General features: G+C 41.4%; 1 protein-coding gene across 1 annotated transcript; it reads left to right on the top strand.

Moving 5' to 3' along the window:
- Window positions 1-6939: 6939 nt before the first annotated feature.
- OR6A2 (olfactory receptor family 6 subfamily A member 2) lies at window positions 6940-7931 on the top strand (the record flags this gene model as incomplete). The annotated part of the gene is given in 2 exon segments (XM_079707556.1): window positions 6940-7066; window positions 7069-7931. Coding segments are annotated over 2 exon segments (990 nt in total).
- Window positions 7932-22717: the final 14786 nt, after the last annotated feature.

Raw genomic sequence — 22717 nt, 5'->3', positions numbered from 1 at the left:
TGGTGATAGCCATTCTGAAAGGTATGAGATGTTATCTCACTGTGGTTTTGGTTTTCATTTCCCTGATGATTAACGATGTTGAGCATCTTTTCATGTGCCTGTTGGCCATCTACAATTTTTTCTTTGGAAAAGTGTCTATTCAGTTCTTCTGCCCCCTTTTTTTTTTTTTTTTTTTTTTTTTGCGGTACGCGGGCCTCTCACTGTTGCGGCCTCTCCCGTTGCGGAGCACAGGCTCTGGACGCGCAGGCCCAGCGGCCATGGCCCACGGGCCCGGCCGCTCCGTGGCATGCGGGATCCTCTCGGACCGGGACAAGAACCCGTGGCCCCTGCATCCGCAGGCGGACTCCCAACCACTGCGCCACCAGGGAGGCCCTGCCCATTTTTTAATCGGGTTGTTTAAACATCCTGGAATAGATAGTTCAGAACAAAGCCTTTTAGAAGATGTGCAGAAATGGGAGATGACTGGGGACAGTTGTCTCCCAACACAGGAAGCCAAGCCTGTGCTACACACACATGCACACACACTTGTGAAGCTATTATAATTTCAGCATTCGTGTAAATGTTGTCTCAATTTTCAGAGTAGTGTTTTTTCATTTTCAATTATATATTTGAGGGTTATTATAGAGCTTTTTCTTTTTAATTGTTTACTTTTGTCAATTAAATATGTACACAATTTTTTTAATGTTTTTTTTATTGGGGTATAGTTGTTTTACATTGTTGTGTTAGTTTCTACTGTAGAGTTCCCTGTGCTATACATCAGGTTCTCATTTGTTATCTATTCTATACATATTAGTGTAATATTAGTGTGTTTATGTCAATCCCAATCTCCCAATTCATTCCACCCCCGACTTTCCCCCACTTGGTGTCCACACGTTTGTTCTCTACATCTGTGTCTCTATTTCTGCCTTGCAAACCAGTTCATCTGTACTATTTTTCTAGATTCCACGTATGAGTTAATATATGATATTTTTCTCTTTCTGACTTAACTTCATTCTGTATGACAGTCTCTGTCCATCCGTGTGTCTACAAATGACCCAATTTCGTTCCTTTTTATGGTTGAGTAATATTCCATTGTATATATGTACCACATCGTCTTTATCCACTCATTTGTCGATGGACATTTAAGTTGCTTCCATGACCTGGCTATTGTAAATAGTGTTGCAATGAACATTGGGGTGCATGTGTCTTTTTGAATTATGGTTTTCTCAGGGTATATGCCCAGTAGTGGGATTGCTGGGTCATATGGTAATTCTATTTTTAGATTTTTAAGGAACCTCCATACTGTTCTCCATAGTGGCTGTATCAATTTACATTCGGTGGAGGCCACATTATTAACCTCTACTTACACTTTTTACTAGGGACTGAGATTGTGCCAAACCTTTTCACAAATTTTGTTTTATTTAGTCCTCAAAACATCTGTAGTATATGTTATTATCATTTTATGGAAAATAAACTGATATATAACAAAATCTTTGATTAAACAGAATATCAATTACAAACGTGGAACTAAACCCCAGAAACTTTCAATTCAGTGCTTCTTCTATTACATCATGTAATTAAAGGGATGTTACCCACATGGGTTCAGGAGATAAAGGGAGAAACTGGGTAGCACTGTTGAGACCCTATCATGTTCCAAGCACTGTATACATATCATTTCATTTATTCCTCTCAACAACTTTGTGAGGTATATTATTCCCATTTTACAGGTTAGGAATTTAAGGCTCAAAAACTTAAGTAAATTGCTTAAGATTACATAATTGAGCCAGAATATAACCCCAGATTGGCCTGGCCTAAAGTCAAAGGCTTTCTTTTGAGCATGAATGTGGCAGGATGGAAAGAAGGAAGAAGAAGGCAAGGGAAGAAGCTACGAGGTAGTAGGGGTTTTGTGACACCCTCTGCTTCATGTAACTTTTCTGATAAACTTCTATTCCCTACTTCCCAAACACACCTTTTCCTGTCTTCTTCCCCAGTCTTTTTTTTTTTTCTTGTATCTCTACTGGTCTCTTGGGCTCTGGATTTAGAGTCATTCTAAAACATCAGAAGGAGGAGGGCAAAATGGGGACTACAGGAGGGAGGTACAAGATAAAAGAAACTTTCCTGGTGTGGCATTGTTCTCTGATCATGGGAGGAAGAGAAGGTGGAGTCTCTGCAGCATCTTTCTTTGTCTTGATGCTTCAACTTTCTTTCATATACACTCTCTAAGTCTTTTCCTCACCAACTGGTCATCTTGGGAGGATCCGGAGTCAAAGACATCTGAATAAAGTAAGTGGATTCTGTTATCTGCTTCATTCCTCTTCAACGGTCAAGTCTCCCATGTTTTCTTTCTGTCCAATACACCCATCTTCCTAGTCCCCTCTACACCTAATAAAACCCAAACCTTTATCAGCATTTCTCATGTCTGGTCCATTCTGATACTTAGACCAATATGACTTTCTTTATCTTTTCCACTCATAGCTTGTTTTTGTATTCATTCATGCTCTGCCTAGCCTCCCTACAGCTTTTATGATCTCCCATTCCTAATTCTATCCTCTCTGTATTATACTTATCTCCTCTCATTGAATCTCTTGTCAATATAGCACATTTATTTTACCCAAATATCATCCATTTTATCAAAGAAGTTCCAATTTCTTTGCTCTTACTCTAACTTCCTTACATTTTATCTTGTCCCTGTGGGTCTGCTGATTCTTCTATATTCAATGTCTGCTTTCCTTACATATTATTCCAATTCTGTCAGATTTTCTGGTAACTCATTTAAGTTCTCTACTCTTGATCATTTCCACCCAACTCCTTTGTACATTTTGCTCTCTTTATATTTGATTCCTATCATTTGCAATTCATCTAGTCTGCCCATATCATTCCATTCTCAATTTTCCCCTCCATCCATGCATCTATGCAACCATTATAATACCTTTACTATTTAGTTGCTAAAGCAGACCCTAAAATAAGAACTATTGTCAAAAGAAGAGACGGAAATACCAGTAAATAATCTATATCAGTAGAAATATGGGTAGTTTTGGAAGGTGATAACCAAGAAATTGAAATGTGAAAGATAAATAATTCCTAGGTGCAGTTTTGACAGAAAGAAGAGTATGTGCAAATCACAGAGTTAGAGAATATCACAACATGTTTAGAAAAAGGAAAACAGTGGGCAATGACTGGATTACTGTAGGACAGTTAAAAGGAAATACACATTTGACACATTATTGAGGGATTTTGTATGTGTTCCCCAAAATCAAATGCTCTTGGAGTCAAATTTCTACATAAAATTTCACTCTAGAAACAAGTGGAAATTATATTGAAAGCAGTTGAGGTTGGGGGAAAAAGACCAGGCAATTGCCTATTGAAATAAAGTCAAGAAATAACAAGGACGTGACTGGTATAAAGGACTAGGGGGAAGGCAGTAGAAATAGGACAGGAGAAAGGGGACAAATTTAGGAGGTAATTAAAGAGGAAGTTTAGATAAAACTTGGATTAGTTGTGAGTGGGATGTGGGGTGGGGGTGGGGAGGATAGGTATAGAAGATATAGGGAAATTCTGGATCTCCAGTACAGTACATACTGCAGAGAAACAAGTATCATTCATTGTGATACAGGAAGAACAGGCTTACACAATTTTTTCTAGACATATTGTATTTGAGGGACCCATGTGACATCAAGGGAATTATATCCACTCTTTGCTATACCATTAAGGATGTATGTGGCCACTTGGCATATAGTACCTCTTTTATATCTACCTGAGCAGTAGCAGCAGTGATACAGCTAGTAAATGATATATGGGCTTTCATGGGCTCTCATGGGAACAGTAATGGGAGGAACCCATTACCAAATCAGTGAAAAGGAAAAGAAAGAAAGGACAACTAATGGTTCTATGAGGAGATGCCACATGAGTCAAGATTTGAAGGTTAAGGAGGAGTTAGGTGATAAACATGCTGTATGTCAAGAGCTGCAGGGTGTAAGATACAATTTAGGTTGTGACAAGATATAAGGTTTTGATGACAGCAGTGGCAGGTCATGAAGTATTATGCCTTGTTAAATAGCTTGAACATTGTTGTGTAGACAATGTGGTACTATGGAAGGTTTTAAGTAGGGTAGTGAAATGCTCAGATTTGAGCATTAGGGGAGATACTACAGGCAGTGAGACCAATTAGGAGGCTAATTTTTTTTTTCAAGTGTGCAGAACATCAAATGTGAAGGCAGAGGCAGAGAAGATTAACAGATAAGCAGAAAGGTCTGAGGCCAACAGGGCAAATGCACAGTTAATGGCATATGAGGCAGGTATTGAGGATAAAGGATCAAAGCTAAGGTTATGAATGACAACTGTAGTTTAGAGGTTCCCATATGAAGCTAGTATATGGTGTAAGAATAGGTGTGGAAGATTATACTTTCAGGGATGAGAAGACAAAGATATGTCTCTACCACCAGACTATGAGCTCCTTGAAGACTTAGTACATGTGTTATTTACCTTTTTCTGTACCACAACTCTTAGCCTGTGGTCTGGGCCATATTTAATCCAGCAATATTTTTGAAATAAATAAATGGTGGGTGTGGAAAGTAAGGTTGGGAGTGATGGGAAATGTAAGCCAGGGATATGGCATTTTGTAATTGCATTAAAGTACTCTAGTACTGAGAGGAATGCCAAGGTCTCAAGTACTGAGTAATGCTCAAGGTTTGCTCACAGAGCATAAAGAGAAGAGGAACTCAGGTATAAAGTCATCTGCAGTTTTGATGTTTTCAGATTCCATATATAACTGAGACACACAGTATTTGCCTTTCTCTCTCTGGCTTATTTTACTTAACATAATGCCCTCAAGATCCAACCATCTTGTCACAAATGGCAGAATTTCCTTCTTTTTTATGGCTAAATAACAATGCATCGTATATGTATATATTTTCTTTATCCTTTCCTTGATTGATGGACACTTAAGTTGTTTCCATGTCTTGGCTACTCGTAGAAACAGAAAGTAGAATAGTGGTTGTCAGAGACTGAAGGCTGGGGAAACTGGCAGATGTTGGTCAAAGGGTACCAACTTTGAGTTGTAAGGTAAGTTCTGGTGATCTAATGTAGAGCATGATGACTATAGTTAGTAATACTATATTGTATACCTGAAGGTTGCTGTGAGCGTAGAGCTTTAGTGTTCTCACCATAACAACAAAATGGTAACTGTGTGAGGTAAAGGATGTGTTAATTAATGTGGTAAAGACTTCACAATATATACTTCTATCAAATCATCACATTGCACACCTTAACTTATCCAATGTTATATATCAATTATATCTCAATAAAGCTGGGAAAAAAATCATTAGCAAGTTGAAGCTTGATGTGTGAGCACATTCTGTCCCTGTTAATCTCAAAGGAACAGGCCTAAGACTAAAAAGGACTCTCCTGAGGGAAAGTAGCCCCCAGTTGTTCATCTGGTTCTCCCCCATTCTTTCTAATCTTTATACTCCCCATCCAATGCTATGATCATACAGGGACACTAGGGTGACAATAACCCTTTCTTCATACCAACTCCCACGTGGATATGTCAGATCCACATGTGATTCAGTAGAGGCTTGAAGTTTTGAAAGGGCAAATTATATTTTTGATACCAAGGTAAACAAAGAGAGTACTCTACTAAATGTCTGCTTTTGTATTGATCTTGTTACAGTCAAAGTAACTAAACAAGGAGGCTGTTGGACTGAGGTGGTTCTCATGCTTTAGTAGCCTACATCTGCACACCAAACCTTACGCCAGAGTCAATTGCAAATGCACTTATATCCAAAACAACAAAATTTAAGAACTAATCACAAACACCCAACTAGGCTTTCCCAAATAAGGCAACCACTCAAGCTATAGCCAATCAAATGATGTCCTTGCATTGCTTCAGCCTCTGCTCTATGAAAGCTCTGCCCCTAGCTTTTGACAGTGGAGTGCTCCTAACCATTTTCAGTTAGGCACTGCCCGATATGAATCGATGTTGCTCAAATAAACTATTGAAAATTTTAATGTCACTTGGTTTAGCTTTTAGGGATACTAAAGGAAGGTGTTCTACTCTCATTCCAAGATAGTTAGCACAACCTTCAGAACTGAAGGAATTCTCTGTTCTTCAGAAATCCAGAATCCACTTCCTAATATGATTTCCACGTGGGTCCCACATCCTCCTCTTAAGTACAAGGTTATGTAGGACTTTCATTCTATAGGTGCCATGACCTCCTTGGATTCTACTTTTTCCCTCTTCCTTGCAGGAGGAAATTGCATCCCTAGCTGAGCCCCAGAGACCCTCCGTTCTGGGTGTAAATACAGGATGTATCTTACAGTCCCTCCTTCATGTTGCCTGAATATTTTAGAAGCTCTGAGGTTCTGACTACATGCTTCCATCTCTTACTATCTGTGTGAGCTGGAACAAGTCACTTAACCTCTCTATGCGTCAGTTCCCTTAGGTGTTAAGTGGGGTTAATAACAGCACTTACTCATAGGGTTCCTCTGAAGATTAGGTGGCTTAATATCTACTAATTTTTCAGAATAGTTCCTGTACTAATAACACATAGTAAACACTTAATTGTGTTATATGTTACTGTTATTCCTCCACTGTGTAACTTATTTCCTCAAAACAGAGTCATAATCCAGCTCATAGACAAACTCTCACTTCAGGGCAGCCCAGACTCTTAATATTTTGGTTTTCATCAGTGTTTTCTAGGGACCAACTGGTGCTTATCAATACATACTTCTCCAAGGGCCAGAATACACTCCTATCCTATCCCAATACAAAGTAGCTTATTTTTTTCCACTTTTATCTTAGCTCATTCCCAGATTACGGAAGAGAACAACGGCCTCAGCTCAGCGATGAATTATACACACTACACACGTTGCATTCTACTAATACAAACCCAGTGAGAGGAAGTCTGGGTTCTTGCTGCTGCCTCCTGAGGACATTCTATTCTCTTCTGAAGAGCAGCAGGCATGACTGACACCATGGAGAGGAAGAACCAGAGTGGGAGAGTGAGTGAGTCTGTGTTGCCGGGCTTCCCAGCTCCTGTGCCACTGCGGGCACTACTATTTGCCCTTTCTCTGCTGGCCTATGTGTTGGTGCTGAGAACACACTCATCATTATGGCAATCAGGTACCACCCCAGCCTCCACAAACCCATGTACTTCTTTCTGGCTAACATGTCCTTCCTGGAGATTTGGTACGTTACCGTCACTATTCCCAAGATGCTAGCTGGCTTTGTTGGGTCCAAACAGGGCCACGGGCAGCTAATCTCCTTTGAGGGCTGCATGACGCAGCTCTACCTTTTCCTGGGCCTGGGATGCACTGAGTGTGTCCTCCTCGCAGTTATGGCTTATGATTGTTATGTGGCCCTCTGCCATCCTCTCCACTACCTTGTCATTGTCAGTGGCTGGCTGTGTGTGCAGCTGGTAGCTGGCTCCTGGGCTGGAGGTTTTGGCATCTCCACGGTCAAAGTTTTTCTCATTTCTCACCTCTCTTACTGTGGCCTCAACATCATCAACCACTTTTTCTGTGATGTCTCCCCATTGCTCAACTTTTCATGCACTGACATGTCCACAGCAGAGCTTACAGACTTTGTCCTGGCCATTTTTATACTGCTGGGGCCACTCTCTGTCACCAGGGCCTCCTATATGGCCATCACCAGTGCTGTGATGTGCATTCCCTCAGCTGCTGGGCGCCATAAAGCCTTTTCCACCTGTGCCTCTCACCTCACTGTTGTGGTCTTCTTCTATGCAGCCAGTACCTTCATCTCTGCCTGCCCAAAGGCAACCTCAGCTTTTGATACCAACAAGCTGGTGTCTGTACTCTATGCTGTCCTTGTACCCCTGCTCAACCCTATCATTTACTGCTTGCGCAACCAAGAGGTAAAGAGAGCCTTACGCCGTACTCTGCGCCTATACCAGGGCCGTGATGCTAAGCCTGGGAAAGCTAGCAGAGTTGGGTAGAAGGGAGGTGTTAAATCTTAGATAATGCTCTTAAACTTAGGATCTATGTCTTCTATGAAGTCCAGAGGAGCTCTTAGAGACTAAATTAGGGACTAGAGTTTCAAAGGTACCACCAAAGAACTAGTTCAGAAGGAGGAAGAGAGGTGGATTACAAGCTAGAAACTGGATTTCTTCAAGACAAGGTCTTAACATATAAGCTAGAAGTTGATCCCATGTTGTCTGCTCTATTGTAATTTACGTAGAGCAGGTTCATGAATCATGCATCCTGGTGGGGTGGAAAGGGATGACTATGAGCACAAGGCATGACTGAACTTGAATATTTAAAGCAAAAAAAAATGCAGAACTAGCATCTCTCTAAATGGCTGTTCCTGGGTTTGTTACTGGGTTTTAGTTCTGAGGCAGAAGATACAGAAAAGGGAAGTGGAAGGAGGAAGCCATTCAAGGAAACACAGGCTTCATTATGGAAAAGCATCAGGAGACTTCTGGATGAGATCTCTTCTAGCCAGAGGACACCAACTGTAGCCTATGAGGTAGTGGGGCCCCATGTGATCACCTAGTGTGAATTACAAGGCAAGTAGATAGGAAACTGTGAATTTTTGTATTGGCAACATATCACCTCCTGGACTACAGGGGTCTAGAGATTCATTTCCTGATTTACCGAGGTCAGTGCCCACACTGAACTAGTAGAGTGGCTGATTGCAGTTGTTTATTTAATCTTCAGTCTCTCTAATTAGACTATAAGCTCCATGGAACTAGAGATCACATTTGTTTGTTCATCATTTTATTACCAGGGCCCAGAATAGTATCTAGCACATGGTAGCTATAAAGAAATATAATAAGTGAATATAATTTGGAGCCATGGGAGAGAGAGGGAAGATGGCGGAACAGTAAGACGTGGAGATCACCTTCCTCCCCACAGATACATCAGAAATACATCTACACGTGGAACAACTCCTACAGAACACATACTGAACGCTGGCAGAAGACCTCAGACCTCCCAAAAGGCAAGAAACTCCCCACGTACCTGGGTAGGGCAAAAGAAAAAAGAATAAACAGAGACAAAAGAATAGGGACGGGACCTGCACCAGTGGGAGGGACCTGTGAAGGAGGAAAGGTTTCCACTCCACACACTAGAAGCCCCTTCACGGGCGGAGACTGCGGGTGGCGGAGGGGATAAGCTTCGGAGCCTCGGAGGAGAGCACAGCAACAGGGGTGCGAAGGGCTAAGCGGAGAGATTCCCGCACAGAGGATCGGTGCCAAACGGCACTCACCAGCCCGAGAGGCTTGTCTGCTCATCCGCCGGGGCGGGCGGGGGCTGGGAGCTGAGGCGCGGGCTTCGGTCGGAGCGCAGGGAAAGGACTGGCGGCGTGAACACAGCCTGAAGGGGTTAGTGCACCACGGCTAGCCGGGAGGGAGTCCGGGGAAAAGTCTGGAGCTGCCGAAGAAGCAAGAGACTTTTTCTTGCCTCTTTGCTTCCTGGTGCGCGAGGAAGAGGGGATTAAGAGCGCTGCTTAAAGGAGCTCCAGAGACGGGCGCGAGCCACGGGTAACAGCGCGGACCCCAGAGACGGGCATGAGATGCTAAGGCTGCTGCTGCAGCCACCAAGAAGCCTGTGTGCGAGCACAGGTCACTCTCCACACCTCCCTTCCGGGAGCCTGTGCAGCCCGCCACGGCCAGGGTCCCGGGATCCAGGGACAACTTCCTCGGGAGAATGCACGGCGCACCTCAGGCTGGTGCAACATCACGCCGGCCTCTGACACCGCAGGCTCGCCCCGAACTTCGTACTCCTCCCTTCCCCCGGCCTGAGTGAGCCAGAGCCCCCGAATCAGCGGCTCCTTTAACCCCGTCCTGTCTGAGCGAAGAACAGGCGCCCTCAGGCGACCTACACGCAGAGGCGGGGCCAAATACAAAGCTGAACCCCGGGAGCTGTGCGAACAAAGAAGAGAAAGGGAAATCTCTCTCAGCAGCCTCAGGAGCAGTGGATTAAAGCTCCACCATCAATTTGATGTACCCTGCATCTGTGGAATACCTGAAGAGACAACGAATCATCCCAAATTGAGGAGGTGGACTTTGAGAGCAAGATTTATTATTTTTTCCCCTTTTCCTCTTTTTGTGAGTGTGTATGTGTATGCTTCTGTGTGAGATTTTGTCTGTATAGCTTTGCTTTCACCATTTGTCCTAGGGGTTTATCCGTTTTTTTTTTTTTTACTTAAAAATTTTTTTTTCTTAATAATAATTTTTTTATTTTAATAACTTTATTTTATTTTACCTTACTTTATTTTATTTTCTTATATCCTCTTTCTCTCTTTCTTTCTTTCTTTCTTTCTTTCTTTCTTTCTTTCTTTCTTTCTTTCTTTCTTTCTACTTTTTCTCCCTTTTATTCTGAGCCGATGAAAGGCTCTTGGTGCTGCAGCCAGGAGTCAGTGCTGTGCCTCTGAGGTGGGAGAGCCAACTTCAGGACACTGGTCCACAAGAGACCTCCCAGCTCCACGTAATATCAAATGGTGAAAATCTCCCAGAGATCTCCATCTCAACACCAACACCCAGCTTCACTCAATGACCAGCAAGCTACAGTGCTGGATACCCTATGCCAAACAACTAGCAAGACAGGAACACAACCCCACCCATTAGCAGAGAGGCTGCCTAAAATCATAGTAAGTCCACAGACACCCCAAAACACACCACCAGACGTGGACCTGCCCACCAGAAAGACAAGATCCAGCCTCATCCACCAGAACACAGGCACTAGTCCCCTCCACCAGGAAGCCTACACAACCCACTGAACCAACTTTAGCCACTGGGAACAGACACCAAAAACAACGGGAACTACGAACCTGCAGCCTGCAAAAAGGAGACCCCAAACACAGTAAGATAAGCAAAATGAGAAGACAGAAAAACACACAGCAAATGAAGGAGCAAGATAAAAACCCACAAGACCTAACAAATGAAGAGGAAATAGGCAGTCTACCTGAAAAAGAATTCAGAATAATGATAGTAAAGATGATCCAAAATCTTGGAAATAGAATAGACAAAATGCAAGAAACAGATAACAAGGACCTAGAAGAACTAAAGATGAAAGAAGCAATGATGAACAACACAATAAATGAAATTAAAAATACTCTAGACGGGATCAATAGCAGAATAACTGAGGCAGAAGAACGGATAAGTGACATGGAAGATAAAATAGTGGAAATAACTACTGCAGAGCAGAAGAAAGAAAAAAGAATGAAAAGAAGTGAGGACAGTCTCAGAGACCTCTGGGACAACATTAACCGCACCAATATTCGAATTATAGGGGTTCCAGAAGAAGAAGAGAAAAAGAAAGGAACTGAGAAAATATTTGAAGAGATTATAGTTGAAAACTTCCCTAATATGGGAAAGGAAATAGTTAATCAAGTCCAGGAAGCACATAGAGTCCCATACAGGATAAACCCAAGGAGAAACACGCCAAGACACATATTAATCAAACTGTCAAAAATTAAATACAAAACCATGGACTCTTTGTTTACTATAGCACTTCCAACTTCTTTCCTCCCTCTGTAAATGCATTCTCCTTCCCTTGCTGTGTGGGGAGATGCACATGGCTTGCCATGGTTGCAAATCTCAAATTGCAATTCTCTGCTAATCCTGAATAAGCCCATCTTTGCTGGAGAAATATCTGGCCGTTTATTTATTTTAGGTCAACATTTTGGTGGCTCGTATAAGGACCAGAGAAGATCCCTGAAGGCTGTGGAGATGGTGAGTAAACAGGTGCCATAGCCACAATTGACCCCATAGGCTCACTGCTTTTCTCATTGACCCTGGAGTTTGAAGGTATTTCTTTCTCCTGCATCTGAGCTCATGCTCTCTTTGCATTTGAAGCTCTCAAGGCATTATTCAGGATTTATGTTGAGGTTTAACATTTCCATTAAGGCCTTGTTCTCTATGTCAGTACTCATTTGGTACTTTGTTCTGATTTGAGATTAGACAGTTTCAACTGAAGGTGACTGTGAAGCCACGGTCCCATTTCTTCTTCTTATTGATTTGATAACAAGAGAAAGTTCCACTTTGGACTAAGTAAAAACCCAGTGTAACTGAGCAGGACCCTGCCATGTCCCCTGTCACTTGTTTGTAGAAAAACTTTAGCCTCCTAGGCCTTGCCCAAGTTCCAAAGAGTAAATTTAATCAGAGAACTGAGAAAATACAGAAACGAGGGGAAACAGTCAAGCAAGACAAAACAATAATAGTTTAGCCATGCAACAAAGTCAAGGACTTTAGTCCCTCTCAAAGGCTATATATAATATCTGAGCCATATCTTGAGCTGTTTTTCAGATACTAAAACCATGACCAGGTAGAAGAAGTTAACTGCATGCTGACCACAAGCACGCAGACCCAGAACAGTTGGTACCATAAGGTTGATGATGTCGACTCCCAATTACCTCACCACCAACCAATCAGAAGAAAGTCCACAAGCTGATCAGGCACCCTGCAACACTCTCACTCACCCTGTCTTTAAAAACCCTTCCCTTAAATCCATTGGGGAGTTCTGGTCTTTTGAGCATTAGCTGCCCATACTCCTTGCTTGGCCTTGCAATAAATGCTTCACTTCTCTTCACCACAGCCAGGTGTCAGTATATCGAGTTTACTGTGCATGGGCAAGCAGACCCAAGTTTGGTTCAGTAACACCAGTCCTCCTGGAGACTCTAAAATGCCCATTCCTCACCACTGTTGGTCCACTGACAAAATGATGGCATTCATGAATCAATATTGGTGGGAAAGAGTAACAAGGTTGCAAAGAGTGCCTACCTCACTTGTTCCACCTGCCCAAAGGGCAATGCAAGGAAGCCTGTTTGTACTGTTTCTAAACAATTTAAACTGCCTAATGGATCGTTTGAGGTCTGGTCAATATATTTCATACAACTTCCTCTGTCTAATGGGTATAAATATGTTTTAGTCATGATCTGTATATCTTCAGACTAGACTGGAGCCTCCCCTTGCAGAAAGGCCTTTTCTCTGGCCAAAGTCCTTCTGGAAAAGATAATCCCTACCTAGGAAACTCCTCTCAAACTTAATAATGACCAAGAAACCCATTTTACTGGCCAGATACTTCAACAACTATGCTGGTTTTACAACATATTCACTTTGCTTATCACCCTCAATGCTCTGGTTTAGTCAAACATACCAGCAGCATTATTGAGATTCAATTTGCAAAATTTGTATAGGCCCTCCAAATACCTTGGCCAATATCATTGCTGTTGGTCCTTCTACATTTCAGATCTACCCTTTTTGGAACTCATAAGCTCTCACCCTTTGAGAGAGTCACAGGATGCCCAATGCACTTGGCTCCTGCTTCTTTTGATCCAAAACTGATAAAAGGAGAGATACTCTGATATTGCAAAGGCCTAATTGCTTCTATTAAAAATAACCATATTTTGGTACATCAATCATTTCATAGTGCACTCTCAAGAGACAAAGATCTTAAGCATCAAAGCTTGCAACCTGGAGATTTCATCTTTTGGAAAAGATACCTCCAGAAGAGGTCTCCTCAACCTAGTTGGAGAGGTCTCTTTCAGGCACTGCTAACCAATCCTGTGTCACCAAACCCCAAGGAATAGATAGACTCTTGGATTCACATGACATATGTAAAGAAAGCATCAAATCCTGATTGGACAGCACATCATCTGGTGACCTGAAAGTAAAGATTTCACAGAACTGAATCAGATGACATTGGATGATACAGTTTTCCCAAGATATCCAGATTAGGTTTGTTGGAAGTTTGCCACCAAACCTTTGATGATGATGTAAAACTTCAGATGACCTCCAATGTCTATGATCTTGATAACATATGGGCTTCAAATAAAAAGTGCCTGAGAGTTCTCCCTCTTACCCCTCGTTACTCAGATGTGACTCCAAAGGTTTCCAATCTGTGCACTTTCCCTCCAATGTGAGACCCTACACTCACAGCACTTACAGGAAGAAAGGTGCTTCCTGGCACAGATGGGCAAAAAAGCCACTGAAATTGGAAAACCTGACTCGATCAGCAATGCTTTCAGAGAAAAATCTTGATAAAAAGGGGAAAAGTGTAAAAAAAATAATAAACAGCAACCTCAATTAAATAGAGTCAGGACAGCAAAGAGGAAGCTCTCACACTCTGGGACAATAGCAGAGTCCAACAGGAAGAAGGAAGATTCCTCTTTGCTCCTGTCAAGGACTCAAACATGAAAAGCCATGGACTCTTTGTTTACTATGGCCTTCCCAACTTCCTTGCTCCTTCTGTAAAAGTAATCTCCTTCCCTTACTGTGTGAGGACTTGCATGTGGCTTGCCAAAGATGCAGACCCCAAACTGCAATTCTCTGCTGATCCTGAATAAACCCATCTTTGTTGGAGAAATATCTTGCAGTCTATTTGTTTCAGGTCAGCACTTTTTAATAGTTCATTTAAGTTATTATTAGGTGTTTATATCAATTTTATACAACACCCTGTTGAATTTTTCCTTCCAAACAAAATAAATTATAAATTACATTTTATGGTGAAAAGTGCTAAGGTAAAAAACACATCAGGGATGAAAAGGGATTAAGAGATACAAACTACTATGTATAAAATAAAAAAGCAAAAAGGATATATTGTACAGCAGAGGGAAATATGGCCATTGTTTTGTAATAAGTTTAAATTGAGTATAATCTATAAAAATATTGAATCACTGTATTGTACACCTGAAACTAATATAATATTGTAAATCAACTATACTTCAAAAAAATACATCAGGGAAGAGAAATAGAAAGGGAATAGCAAGCATAGGATGGCAACTTCACATAAAGTGATTAGAAAGGCCTTTCTGAGAAAGTTATATTGAATTAAAGACCTAAAGGAATTGAAAGAGGGAGTCATTCAGTTATCTGAGAGAAGAGCATTCTGAATGAAGATAACAGCAAGTTTAAAATTCCTTAGAAGGGAATGTGCCAGATGTATTTGAGATGTTAGTACAGGAAGCTTTGACTTTACAGGAAAGTCTGGTTTCGTTTTGCTGTCTGACCTCATGTTCCACAGGACACAAGAAAAAGATTTCAGATTTAGACAGGGGCATGAGATATAGTCAAAAGGAGGCTGTTTAAATCATATGAGAATTTAACATGCAGAGGTATATGCTGAACTGTATGCGTGGGTTTCTCGTATCAAGCATAGGGATGAAGGACATAAGCACATACCGTGTATATTAGTTGCCTAGGGCTACAGTAACAAAGTACCACAGACTGGTTGGCTTAAAACAACAGAAATTCATTGTCTCAAGTTTCTGGAGGCTAGAAGTTCAAAATCAAGGTGTCAGCAGAACCATCCTTTATCTGAAACCGGTAGGGAAGAATCTTCCTTTGCCTCTTCAATTTTTTTGGTGATTTGCTGGCAAGCTTTGGCATTCCTGGACTTGCAGTTACAGCACCTCAATCTCTGCCTCCATCATCACATGGTATTCTGCCTGTGTGTCTCTTTCTCCTCTTCTGACAGGGATACCAGTTATATTGGATTAAGGGCCACCCTACTCCAATATGACCTCTTCTTAACTAATTACATCTGTAATCACCCTATTTCCAAATAAGGTCACCTTCTGAGCAACTGGGGCGGGGGAGGATTTATTAACGTATCTTTTAGGGGACACAATTCAACCCGTAAATCTGGGGTTAACTGTTTAGGCTCAAGGCAGAGAGTGACAGCAGAGTTGTGAGTTTGGGAAATTACTGAGAAGTAAAGGGATCTGCCAAGATAACACAGAGCTCTGGGGCTCCTTCTCCACTTCTCCAATGCAGGTGGAAGCATTGAAGTCAAGAGGACAGATAGTTTTTCTTCACATACTTGGTAAATCTGACCACTCCTAGAAGAAACAGTTACTCCAGGATCTAGTCTGCAGGAAAACTATTGCTTCAAGTTATATTTTTAATTAAGAAATATTTATCATTTCAATAATTTATACTTCCCAAGAAATCTAGTAATGATATTTATTTGTGACAGTTTAAAGTGGCTACTTCTCAATGTTATTCAAAGACATGACTTCCTCTTATGCCAAACATGTCTTTGAATCATACTGTTGAAAAGGTCACTTCTTGGTTATTTTCCTGTGTGTGTTGACTCCATGCATGGAATACAGATTCAACTGTGTTCTACTTCAGACCATTGCTCATCTTGCATTAGTCTGTTCCTGATCTGGTTTCCTCCTCTTCTTGGATTTTTCCTCCAAGTTTTTAGGTATCCATATTTCTTAAATGATCGCTATAAACATAAAGCAGTCATTTGAGATAAATTTTCTAGCATTCAGCCATGAATCTTTGCTTTCCTATCTGGCTTTTAATTCCTTTTTAAAATTTCTCCCATTTTCCTGAGAATGATGGAATATTGACTCATCAAGGAGAACGTTTTGAAGAGAGAGGACAATCTTGTTTAGCAAAGGAAAAGATCCACTGAACCCGGGAATTTCCAATCCTCTATCTCTGGTCTGAAAAATATTTTAGGCGGGATGCTTCTCTGAGATCAAAAAGTAATGAGGGCTTCCCTGGTGGCGCAGTGGTTGAGAGTCCGCCTGTCGATGCAGGGGACACGGGTTCGTGCCCCGGTCTGGGAAGATCCCACATGCCGCGGAGCTGCTGGGCCCGTGAGCCATGGCCGCTGGGCCTGCGCGTCGGGAGCCTGCGCTCCGCAATGGGAGAGGCCACAACAGTGAGAGGCCCGCGTACCAAAAAAAAAAAAAAAAAAGTAATGAAAGGGCTTCCCTGGTGGCGCAGTGTTTGAGAGTCTGCCTGCCGATGCAGGGGACACGGGTTCGTGCCCCGGTCCAGGAAGATCCCACATGCCGCGGAGCGGCTGGGCCCGTAAGCCATGGCCGCTGGGCCTGCACGTCTGGAGCCTGTGCTCCGCAACGGGAGAGGCCACAACAGTCAGAGGCCCACGTACCGCAAAAAAAAAAAAAAAAAGAAAAACTTTCAAATGTGAATTTGAAAACAAATAGGCTTTTAATCACCAAATGAATTGATGTAATTTAGAGAAACTCCTGAAATTATGGTGCCCCCTCCAAATTAAACTACAAGGCCATTAGTACATACACAAAGCCCATATACCGATTTAAAAACAAAGACAAAGAAGCCAAAGTTTGAAACTCACTTAAACTGAGAAGATTCCATGGGGGGAAAAAGTGGAAGTAAATGGAAAACAGGAAAATAGGAAAACAATATATTTAGAGTGCATTATTAGAGAGACCATCATGGCAGGAGACTGTAAAGGCCAGGGAAAAAATTTTGGTTGCCATAGAAATGTGTCTCTTTAATACAACTTAGCATGATGATAGGATTACAGCAAATAAGAGTAAAGATGACTAGCGTCAGAAACTGCACTTAGAGGAAATACTATGAGAGGTCTACTCCAGAGTAGATGATTTGCAGGTTTAGAGTATATGTTCTGAAATAGATGGCCTGGATTGTTGTGAGGATTGTAGCATTTGCCCCATCATGTTTCACTCTCTAAAGTGCCCCATTTTAAAAGCAAACTATGTGGTCACCCTAGTTTTATGGGCCTGGAACTCAAGACTTGTAGCGGAGTTGTCCTGTGTCTACTTAGTTAAATTGAAACTACATTTTCTAGAACTTCCTTCCCTTTGTAGTTCAAGGTTAGTGTAGACCACAGAGATATTCTGTGTGAGATTTAGAAGGCAGAGGTGAAGCAGCTATATTCTTTGTATTCCATGTAGAAAGTTGATTAGGGACACTATTGCAGCTCACAGATGTTGTCACTGACTCACCTCGTAGATGTGGGGCAGTGGTTCAGGCGACACCTCCATCAGCTCCCATCCAGCTTCCCTCTTTCATCTTCTCCGACATGTGGGCTAGGTAGGAGTTTAATATTGTGATAAAGGGCACCAGCTTCTTTTGCAGATCACCCGAATTATCAGTTAGGTGATTGGATGACTGGAGGCTGTAAGAGATCAAAACAGTCTTCAGCTCATCCTCATGGATTCCAGTTTACCATTATCCTCCCCCATGTCATGTTCATCTTACCTCCCCAAGTGCCTGTCCTGATGACTTCAGGCCCAGCACTAATCACAGAGGCAACAGTCATTTTATTGCATGAGATCACAACCCTGTAATAAATCCCTTGGATAGAACTCTGATACAACGCTTGACAGATAACTAAGAAAACAATTTGCATATGGTTGACCAGTGAAGATAAGGGGTCATTTAGAGTGAGAGTACAGAGTAGATAAGGAAGGGTTTACAATGAGGCCATAAAGAAATACAGTAGTGCATGTCTCTACAGAGTGCGATGAGCTTGCAAAGCCAGCAGAAGAGAAGTGCAGCCAGATTCGCAAAGGGGTAAACAAGAAAAGTGCTGTGTCATGAAAGTCAATGGTGGTTTCAAGAAACAGGAATATTGTCACACACTCTGTTAAAAACAAGATAACAGGCCCAAAATTGAGTCACTCATGCTAACCCCACATCACTAAGCTGAGACTTAATTATAGTTTTGGCTTTCCCAGAAATGAGTCTGATACCAGTCAATCAGGAATTGCCTGATCAGCATTGGTTAGGTAATCCGCCTGATAAATCTTTGCCATTCCTATAAGCAAATAACCAATCTGCCTTTTTGCCTAGTACAGCTTCCTTGTTCCTTTTCCCCACTGTCTATAAAATTACTTCACTGTATAGCTCTTCAGAGATCTCTTCTATCTACTAGATTAGACTCTGACCCACACATGAATCATTGAATAAAGCCAAAGAGATCTTTAAAATTTACTCAGTTGAACTTTAACACCTCCTAAGGGTAAGGAGAACACTAAAACAAAACAAACAAACAAACAAAACCTGCCTCTTGAGCAATATGGAAGCTACTGACGGCCTTATCCAGAGCTGTTTAAGTACACTGACACAGCAGATCTGCCCAATCTCAGAATCTTGGACCTGGGCAAAAGTCAGATAGACTTCTTGCACCCAGATGCTTTTCAGGAACTGTCCCATCTCTCCGAACTTCGACTGTTTTACTGTGGTCTCTCCAGTGCTGTGTTAAAAGATGGTTATTTCAGAAATGTGGGGTCTTTGGCTCACTTGGACCTACCCAAAAATCAGATGCAGAGTCTTTCCCTTCATCCTTCATTCCGGGAACTGAATTCCCTGAAGGCCATCGATCTTTCCCTCAACCAAATAACCATTGTTTGTGAGCACGAGCTCAAACCCCTCCAAGGAAAAGCACTCTCCTTTTTAAGCCTTGCTGTTAAAAACCTGTAAAACAGGGTCTCAATGGACTGGGGGAAGTGTCTGAACCCATTCAGAAACATGGTCCTGGAAACCCTAGATGTTTCTGGCAATGGCTGGGCAGTGCACATCACAAGAAACTTCTGCAATGCCATCAATGGAAGCCAGATTTTCTCTGTGGTTCTTACCCATCACGTGATGGGTTCTGGGTTTGGCTTCACTAACATGAAAGACCCTGACCAGCACACCTTTGCCAGCCTGGCCAGAAGCAGGAGCGGGTAGGAGAGAGTAGAATGTGAGAAAGTAAAGAGAATGAGCATAGATTTCTTTCACAAAGTTTCTGAGAAGCCAAGGATGAAGGCAGAGTGATAGGTGAAGGTATACGAGGTGGCAGATGAAGAGATTTTTGAAAAAGAGAGTCGTTAGCCTGTGTGTGTGTATATATATATTTTTTAAATTTTTTGGCCACACTGTGTGGCCTACGGGATCTTACTTCCCTTACTTCCCCAACCAGGGATTGAACCTCTGCCCTCAGTAGTGGACGTGCCAAGACCTCATCACTGGACCACCAGGGAATTCCTGACATTACCCAGTTTAATAGCCAATAGGGTTCCAAGGAAAGATGACAGACTGAACTCACATATTTATTCCCTTTCCCTTCAGATAGTAACAAACACTGAAACCTTTTTAATGTAAATATAATGATGAGAACAGAAGAGGGTCTGTGAGGGGATGGGAGACTTTGAAAATGGATGCAAGACTGATAGTGGATAGAGCAGGCCAGGGTAAGCCACTGCCTGAGCTGCTCACAGAAGATGAGCAGATTCACCCCCACACAAACATACACAAGAGAATCAACTGAGTCAGAAACTCGAAGACAACACATACAATGAAGAACATGCTCCCCTGCTCAGAAAGCCTGGAGCCAGGAATTCCACGATGTGAATTCTATCTCCTACCCACCACAATCTTCTAACCCCCAGTGCCCTGCAGGTGGAGTGGAGGGAAGATAGAGAAAGAGAGACAGGTGAAAATCCAGGGAACCTAATCAGGAGACAGCTCATTGCTGCAGCCTTCTAACATCACCAGATACTACAAATGGGAAATGAGTAGACTACTTGGTGACTCAAATATCACAATTTCTATACTTTATACTTAGAAAAACAGGTCAACTTCAACTTTTTCAAATGCTAGAGGCTTTATCTTTCCAAACTCTAACTTGGTTGAAAGGCAGCTGTCACTGGATCAATGTTTGAAAGTTTGTTTCCTTCTCAGAGATGTCCTGGGTTTTTTCAGTTATGAAGTAAAGAAAAGAGTACAATATCTATTTACTTAAAGGCATATTTTAGACAAATGTTTTCTGCTGTAGCCAAAATCCCTACTGACAGTAAAAGTCGGCTCATTTCTGGGTACTGAGAAATGAAACAGAAATTCTGCAATGATTAATAAGGAAGAAGCCAAGTAATAAATATGAACATTTGTGTAAGACTGTTTTTGAATCTATGGATATTTTCTCCATTAAATGATTTAAATGATTGAGACAAACAAACTTTACTTGCAAAGCCACGCTGAAGTTTCATTTCGGGGCAATGAGAAGCAGGGCAACATCTGGTCTGGTCCCACCCCCTGCATCCTCCCAGCACAGAGGGACAGCAAAGACATATTCACAATTTGGAGCACAATTAAGCACAAGATAGTGAAGAAAAGCCTGAAAGGCACAGAACAAGTTACGTGGTCTCTTCCTTCTGGAGGGTCACAGAAGTTCAAATTACAAATAGAAGAAAAGGGATCCTGTCTGCCCAGATTTGATCTTCAGGATTACAACCTGGTTTGAGTGTAGACTAAGATATAGACCATAAAATGAGGGATATATCTGCATTAACCCATACAGTATTGAACCAGGGAGGTTCAATAATGAAGCTAGGGATGAAGTGAGAGAGTAGCACTGACATATATACACTACCAAATGTAAAATAGATAGGTAGTGGAAAGCTGCTGCATACCACAGGGAGATCAGCTTGAAGCTTTGTGAGGACCTAGGGGGTGAGATAGGGAGGGTGGGAGGGAGGCTCAAGAGGGAGGGGATATAGGGATATATGTATACATATAGCTGATTCACTTTGTTGTACAGAAGACACTAACACAACACTGTACAGCAATTATACTCCAATAAAGATGTTAAACAAAACAAAACAAAACACAGCATTCCCATTTACTGTTATTTAACCAATAGAAATGAAAACATTATCCATAGGAAGAGTTATAATCTAATGCCCATTGCAGCTTCTTTGTAGTAACTTCAAACTGGAAATAACCTTCAGCTATCAAGAATTAATAGATAAACAAATTGTGGTATATCCCTACAATAGAATACTCAGTAATAAACAAGCAAGCAAGCAAACAAAAAACCAAACAGGTGATTAGATAAAGAAACCACTGCTAAATGCAACCATAATGTCAAAAACAAAATGACAGAAGCCAGACACCATAAAATATGCACTATATGACTCAATTTAAATGAAATTCTACAACAAACACAACTATGGGGATGAAAAGCAGATCAGTAGTCTCCTGGGGCTCTGGGTTGGGAGAGGTGATCCACTGCACAGGGGTAAGAGGGAAATTGTGAATGATGGAAGTGTTCTATATTGTTATCCTAGTGGTGATTATATGATGGAATATACTCATTAAGACTCATCAATTATGTACTTAAAATTGGTGAATGTTATTTTAAGAATTATTCTTCAATAAAGTCACCTTCAAAAACAAAACAAAAAAATAATGAAGCTAAATAAATCTGGCTGAAAAATCCTCATTCTTTTCTTACCATGATGATGCCACAACAAAGGAGAGGGAAACAAAAAACAAAGCTTAACTGTTTGGTAGGGCCCTGTGCTAGGCCCACTAAGCTTGTTATTCTATTTGTTTCTCTTCGTGAAACTTCTGCACGGTATTATCGCCCCATAAAGCTGCAGAAACTTCAGTTTAGAGAAGGACAGAGAGAAAAATCATCAGTTCATTCAGAAATTATCTCCTGACCACGTATTATAATCCAAGAGTTCTGCCAACTGCAAGCAGAATAAAAATGAATACAAGAGCATCGCATCCTTAGTGGGAGTGACAAAGCAAAGACAGACAAAGAAAAATTACTAAAAAGATCACATAGCCACTTATAAAGTCATCAAAAAGATGAGGTCAGGTCAGAGGCAGAAAGAGAGAGAGACCTTAAGTAGTTCCCTTCAGGTGGATCTTTGGCTAGAAGAAGATACTAAAAACTATATTCAGAATTCATAAGAGAATTTGACCAAATAATTATAATGATCACCTGAAAGGATAATTTTATAAGAATATCCATTAAATAACAATTAAAAGATTAATAATGATGAGAAAATTGCTCACATTTTATGCTATATTACACTTATTTATAAAGCACAAGCAACTAAAATGGTATGCTATTAAGCAAAAGTTAAAAGATCAAAGAATTCAATGAAAAAGACCAAAAACAGAAATTTGATATAAGATAAAGTCAGCATTTCATGTAAGTACAGAAAGGAGGGGTGTTCAACAAATGTGGGTGGAAA

Source organism: Hyperoodon ampullatus (genome assembly GCF_949752795.1).
Source record: "Hyperoodon ampullatus genome assembly, chromosome: 7".
In the NCBI taxonomy this organism is placed as follows: domain Eukaryota; kingdom Metazoa; phylum Chordata; class Mammalia; order Artiodactyla; family Ziphiidae; genus Hyperoodon; species Hyperoodon ampullatus.
The sequence above is the reverse complement of the archived record's forward strand: the minus strand, read 5'-3'. Positions and strand labels throughout refer to the sequence as shown.